Source organism: Crocodylus porosus, unplaced genomic scaffold (genome assembly GCF_001723895.1).
Source record: "Crocodylus porosus isolate Cpor-Errol unplaced genomic scaffold, CroPor_comp1, whole genome shotgun sequence".
NCBI classification, from domain to species: Eukaryota; Metazoa; Chordata; order Crocodylia; family Crocodylidae; genus Crocodylus; species Crocodylus porosus.
Genome location: NW_017728916.1, coordinates 14,170,495 through 14,177,405, shown reverse-complemented (window position 1 = coordinate 14,177,405; position 6,911 = coordinate 14,170,495). Strand labels below are relative to the sequence as shown.

At 45.3% G+C, this 6,911-nt stretch overlaps 1 protein-coding gene across 2 annotated transcripts in view; it reads left to right on the top strand.

The window, feature by feature from the left end:
• Window positions 1–4,755: 4,755 nt before the first annotated feature.
• Window positions 4,756–6,911, top strand: part of DIAPH2 (diaphanous related formin 2) — a 686,654-nt gene continuing 684,498 nt past the window's right edge. For both annotated transcript variants that reach the window (XM_019536467.1, XM_019536466.1), the window contains exon 1: window positions 4,756–4,784. In XM_019536467.1, the coding sequence (XP_019392012.1) occupies window positions 4,782–4,784 (3 nt within the window). In that variant the 5' untranslated portion in view covers window positions 4,756–4,781. The remainder of the gene's footprint in view (window positions 4,785–6,911) is intronic.

The window sequence follows — 6,911 nt, the reverse complement described above, 5'->3', positions numbered from 1 at the left end:
GCGCTAACTCGAGCACCTGTTGACGCAGCCTGTTCGCGTGGCTCCGCTCGCGTGGCTCCCTGCGGGGCTGGGCCAAGTAGGGTCCTGGGCGGGGCTTGACCCGGCCCGGCACCAGGCAGCGGCGTCTTCCCAGCAAGCGAGGAGTTAACCCCTTCCCACCACGAGTCCGCTCACCTCTGGCTGTGCTGGGGGTCGGCAGGGGGCTTGGCGGCTGCTGAGGAGATGTCTGGGGGGCTTCGGGGGAGTGGGGGCGCAGCGGGCTTCACCCGCGCGTCTCGCACCACTCCAGAGCCTACCTGAGTGTGTGAAGGTGATCATCTCGTGGTCACTGTTGCCCAGCTTCCCATCAATCACTAGGTCGGCAATTAGTTCATCCCCTGTAGCCAGTACCAGGTCGAGCAGCGCTTTGCCTCTTGTTGGCCCTTAGGCTTCTTGAGTCAGGTAGAGGTCATCCATGCATGACAGGTAGCTTTGTGACCACTTGGATTTTGCTGAGTGATCCTCCCATGAGATATCTGGGTAATTGAAGTCACCCATGACAACCATGGTCCTGGAGCATGCAGCCTCAGCCAGTTCCTGGGTGAACTTCTGGTCAAGCTTAGACTACCACCATTGTATCCCCTGTGCCGTGTTCCCCACAGTTTTTAACCCAGAGGGTCTCCAGTTGTCCACCGTGGTCGCCAGTATCAGCTTGCGACGCATAGCTTTTCTTAACATAGAGAACTACACCCCAGCCCCTTTTATCTACTCTATCTCTCCTGTACGAGGTATAGCCATCTATACCGGTGGTCCAGTCATGGGTGGAGTCCCACCAGGTCTCCGTTATGCCTATGACGTTGTAATTATTTTTGTTAAGGAGGACGAGTTCCTCCTCCTTATTCCCCAGGCTCCTGGCATTTGTATACAGGCAAGCAAGTGTCCCCTTGGGGGTTCTTGCCTTGCCCACACATTTATACCATGGCTGGGGCAGGGGTGGACTCCCTTAAGTGAGTTGGCCTGCTGGCTTTGCAAGGGTTGATTAGCGGGCCAGCAGTGGTGGTAGTTCCCCTGTCCGTTAGCGAGCTTAATTGGTGGAGCAGGTCACCCAGTCTGGCTGAGAAGAACCTCCTCCCTGTGGGAGAGAGGTAGAGGCCAGCTCTTCCCAGCAGCTTGCTGTCTTTCTTGCCAAAGAGTGGGCGGTGGTCATGGAAGCCAAAGCCTTCGCAGTGACACCAGCTCCATAGTCTTTGGTGGCTGCAGTCCTCAACTCACATCCCCTACTCAGAGGGCCTCAGCTGGTTCAGTTACTCATATGCAGCCCATCAGGTGCCTCTCTGCACCTTCACCTTCCTTTAGGCACATACTCAGCCCCCTTCTCTGGGACCTGGCATCAAACATCCCTGTGGGCTCAGGTACCCCTCTCTGGTGTACAACTGGCCCACAACTCTCCTTCTCTCCCCAGGGTCTTGCAAGTCTCTGGGCTTAGGTGGCCTCAGCCATGCCTGGCTCCACTACCCACTCTGTGGAGCCTTGTGCCCCATCAGGTTCAGGTGTCCTGTCTAGACATATGTGGTCCTAACTCCCTCTGATGTTACTAGTCACCCACCAGATGCTGGGGGCAGAGGTTAAAGTGCCCTGACCCTCTTTTCACCAAGATGGTCCTTGAACCTGGCATTTGCTGGCCCTGCTGTGTCACTGGCACCAGGCCTCCTTATCCTGGCAGGGTGCAGTTTTAAGTTATGTCTGGGACCAGGAACTTTCAAATCACTCCATAGCTCCTGCCCTTACCTCTGTGTTGTTTCCAGAGCAGCAGCTCTGCCAGGATATGTTCCTTCCTCCATGCCAGGCAACAATTGCTGCCTCCAGTCCTGCTGGCCTGAGTCTTAAGATGGCCGCTTGTCAAGGCTGGGCTTTGCCTGCCTGCTGCCTGGCCCAGTTCTTAAAGTGGCAGAGCACCGTGAGTCCTCTGACACACACCTTCCCCTTTAAAATGTTTTGAGGGCTGGGGAGGGGCTGCATATTCCCTGCTGCTCAGCCAAGAAGCTCCTTCAGAGTTTGCAGCTTCCCTAAGTGGCGAGCACCCCGCTGGTGCTCTGCCACAGCGTGGCATGGACATTCCCCAGGGACAACTAGTGGCTCTGTAAAGTGCGCCGCTGCTAGTTGTTCCCAGGGAACAAAACTTATGTACCATGTGTGGATGTGGCCAAGGAGGACAAGAGAAAGGCTGCATAAAAAGTGATTGTGGGGGTATTTTTTTAAGTAATGTAAATGCTATAACTGTACTTATTGATACAAGATGTGCTAGTGTCTTCTCCGCTCTTTCAGTTTTTTTAGAAGCTAATTCTAGGTTGTCTTCTGCATCTGGCTTTACGATATTTCATGGCCTCAGATCCATTTATCCTTATATGACTATTGACCTGGACATAAAACAAGTGCAATTTTGATGGATGATTTACTGGGGATTAACACTAGGAGGAAATGTCCCTGATGTACAACATTAACCTCCTTGTTCATACAGTTGAGTGAAAAGGTAGCAACTCAGACACATACTTTGTAGTCCATACTGAATATTTTCCAAACATTTGGTACATTAGAAAGTCATTTCTCCCCAGGAGTCTTGTTGGTTCATCTTTCCAACTTGAGAAGTGCCCTTTGCCCTAAGGATTTATGGTGGTAAGATGGCTTAGTTGGTACTGGCCATTTTCTGATAATCCTCAGTGTTGCCCTCCCTAATGTGACTTGGATTGTTATTTTTGTTACCTATATGGTATTGGAGCATGAACTTTAATTTACTGAATTAAGTTGCGGAAAATTAGCATGTCCCACTGCTTGTGCTCTGTGTGTGGGGTTTGAAATATATAGGAGTTTCTTGAAAGATATTTTAAACATTAGACATAAAGGGCATTTACATACATGCTCTGGCAGACAGGGGGAGGTAGGGGCACTATGACAGCCACTCTAATTAAAGTGCCTGGGTCGTCATGTGTATTGGCATCCTCGCAGTGGAAAAAGGTTGGAGGGGCACTTTTGTTACTTAAAATTGCCAAAACTCAAATTAAGCGCAAGACCTTAAAAGGGGGATAAGGCAAAATGCTGTCTTTATTGGTTATGTGAAGCAGATACATAAGCTTGAACACACCAGTCATACAAACAGACATACAGAAAAACCACTCCAGTAAGATGTTATAGTTACCAGGAGATGTTACTCAATATTAACACTGGGTGGCTGGGTCCAGGCTTATTGAGGGTGATAGGAACGGGGGAAGAACAGACATGCATGTCTGTGCTCCATGAGGTTGCAGAGAGTGGATTCCCCATCTTGGCTTGTCTGCATCTCGCTTTTATAGGTATTTCAGGTCTTTGTTCAGCATTAGGGTTTTTCCATGCTCAGTCTTTAATTAGAGGTTTTTCTTCTGGTTATCTCAGCTTGAGGTCATTCCAGTAAAGTTGGTATCTTCAATGAGGTCATTTTAGTAAAGTTGGTTATTTCAAAGTGTAGTATTTTGGTTTTGATCTTTGCCTTGAAGCACTGTATCTTTGAAGCATTGCAGTTGGTATCTCTGCCTTGAAGTATTGTGTAGTTCAAATGCTAGGATATGCTAAATTCCTTTTTCTTACCATCTTCTTTGTACCTGATCACAGACAAGCTCTTCAGCCGTCCATTAATTAGCTTAATTAGTTTATTGTATGGTAATTTATACATTGGCGCCTTGTTGCTTTCAGAATCAGTGAAATCTTCTGTTTTCATGCAAATAGTTACCATTCTTTCTCTGTTCACCCTCTCACACAGACATTCACGTATACAGAGCATATGAATTTCATCTACTCTTGTCAAGCAGGGAAAAGCACAAAATGGAGTTTTAATTGTTCATACAATCATTGAGGTTGATCAGTTCAATACTGTTATCATTTAAGGATAATAACTTATATGCAAAAATTCATATTACACTTTAACTAAAGGTTGTTGAACACATTTTTTTCAGAGTAGGGGTGCTGATGCACATGACACTGGAGTCTACTGGTGCGCGGTAATTATCATGTGGACTCAGTCATGTTGGAGGAGCTTCAGTGCACTTAACTAGGCACCTAAAGAAGGATATAAAGATGACATGGAAGAATTTTTGCAAAAGCTTCAAGCTGACTTAATTATAGTGACAAATGCTAGTTGCAACTGTTTGGTTTATATTTACAAGTCACTTAAAACACTGTAAGTTTTTTTTTTTTTCTTTCAAATTTGGGATGTTACAACTCAAAAAAAACCCAAAGCCAGTAGAAATGACTGACTATTGGATCTATGAACTTTTGCGTGGGAAAATATTAAATGGTAATAATATTACCTATAATGTAAACTGCTTACAGAATAAAATGAAAAACTTCCTTCATTCTATAATCTCAAACTTTTAGCTTGCCAGTGAAATGAAGAGTAAGGAATGCTGCTCGAATTGGCAGTTATTTCATCCAAACAAAGTTTAAATTGGCAATTTTTCAAACATTTAAAATTAAGTCAAGCATTATACAAATCAAAACGTGTGTACTGATTTTAGGTTCTGTGGAATCTCAGATGAAAAGGTTTCTTTTATGTTGAACTTGTTTAAAAAAATTAAAGCATAATGTCTGGTGAGAGGGTAATGAATTGCTTGTGATTTTTAACCTACTTAAAAATAAGTTTTTTTGGCTATGAGATTTGTTACTTTAGCCATGTCTGTATTAACATTTCATGCTAATGTTCTGTATGAGAAAGTAACTTTCTTCTTTTCTTTTGATTTTAATAGAACATTCACATAAAAACTTTGGCAGATGATATGGTAAGGTCCTCATGGCAATTTGGTTTATAATTGACCTATAGTGCATGCACTTGCTCAAAAAGCTGTGGACAATGAAACATATGCTGAAAGAATAAATGTTTTACTAGGTGGTGTCTAAAAAGAAAGTGCATTATTGGAGATGTGTTGTGAAGAAAAACCTTTTTAAAAAGTTTTGAATTTAAGTTTTAATACAGCAGTATGAATTTATCCTGCTTCCTCGGAAGGCTATTTCAAAACACATGCACAACTTAAATACAATTGAATGGCCCATGAATGTGTAATTTCATATATATTATAAACTCCAATCAGATTTCACTGTGGCTAAATACATAATTTACCACATATTCAAAAAATATTTTTGTCCCAACTTACTGTCATTCTAGACTGAATGATTTTGCTTTTTAAATATAGCACCAAATAGACAGTATGATTTTGTTGATGATCTCATTGATCATGACTCGGAAATGGTTTCATAATAGTTTTTAAAAAGCATATCATGCTTTGATAGGGAAACTACAGGGATATGTTGCGAATTTTAATTTAAACACAGAAATTAAGCTTAACTGGAGGTGCACAGGTATGAAATATTCTGTTTAAAACAGACTAGTGACTTTTAGTCCAATTTGCCAATGTTTATTGGGTATGGGCACATAGTACGGGTGAGCCAATAAACATTCTTTGGGCTGATACCAATGGCTGATTTACTAATGAGCCATATCGGCCGATACCAATCAGATTGTTGATTTATGCAGCCGGAGAGCTTGGAGAGTAGCATCCATCTGGTAAGTCTGGAGGGCAGATCAGGGGCCCCATGGCAAGGGAAAGAGTGGGGCTGGAGCAGGGGCAGGCAAGGCTGGCCATGGTGTGGGACGGAGCCATGAGTGGCTTTTTTGGGGGATGCAGGGAGGAAGGGGGGCAGCTCCTGCAGCTGTGCACACCCTTGGAGGAAGCATGGACCTGGATCTGTGTGTGAGGTGAAGGCAGGATGCTGCTGTGGGGCACCAGGCTCTTCTTGGGGGCAGGCTGGGCTGGGGCTGTGGTCAGGGCAGGTGGTGGCCTTCGGAGGGGTGATTTTGGGGGGGGGGGTGTGCTACAGAAAATTCTGGGGTAACTAGCTCACCCTGTAGCCCTGACTCCTAGTGCTGTTGCTGCCCACCCTGAGCACAACCCCAACCCAGCCCAGCCCTCCTCCCCTGCTAGGAAAAGCCCAGTGCCACCCCTGGCTCCAGCCCACAGCAGCAGCCTGCCCTCGCCTTGTGCTCAGATCTGGGGGGTATGATGCCTCCCCCAAGGGTGTAAGCATCAGTGAGGTCCCGTCCCCCCCCCCATTCCCTGGATGAGCAACTTGCAGCTCTGTCGTATGTCCCATCCTGCTCTGTCCTACCCTGCCTGGCTGGGCAATGCCTGCCCCATACTAGCCCCACTCTCTTGCTGTGTGGGGGCCTCGATCTGCACCCCCATGCCTCTTCCCCCCAATAAATTTATGAGCTAGATGTTGCTTTCCAAGGGCTGGACTGGCCACATGCATACTTCAGTTGCACACAGGCATGCAGCATTTATAGACAATGTTATCGGCTACGTCAGCCAAAAAAAGCCAATTGCTGATAATGTCAATTTTCTTTTTATTGGTGCCTATACAATATGGATTGATGTATCGGTGCACCTCTAGCACAGAGGTAAGATTTTTTGAGGTATGATGTGGCAAGGGTTTAAGGCATATCCTCACCCAACATTTCTAGCAGGAATAAGGTGACTTGTAGGGTTACTTCATGTATGAGCATGCACATGAGCAGTTGGTTTGAAGCTGACCTGCTGAAAGCATGCACCCTCTTAAATTTTAGAGATTGATTCCTGTGCCTGTAAATTAGGGAGATTGATAGGCTGAAGTACAAGGCTTATTTGAAATTATGTGCGTAGTAGTAGAATGAAATGCATCTTAAATGGCTGAAACAATCAGGGGTCATGGTAGAGGTGATATCTTTTATTACACCAATGAGATTTCTGCAAGAAAAATTTCTTTAACTGCAGGCTTTTGGGCACAAGCACCCTTTATCAGATAAAAGAAGTTTTCGTGGGTAGAAGTGAAAGTTCATATTTCATAGGATATCACAGAGGAGTCAGTAGATG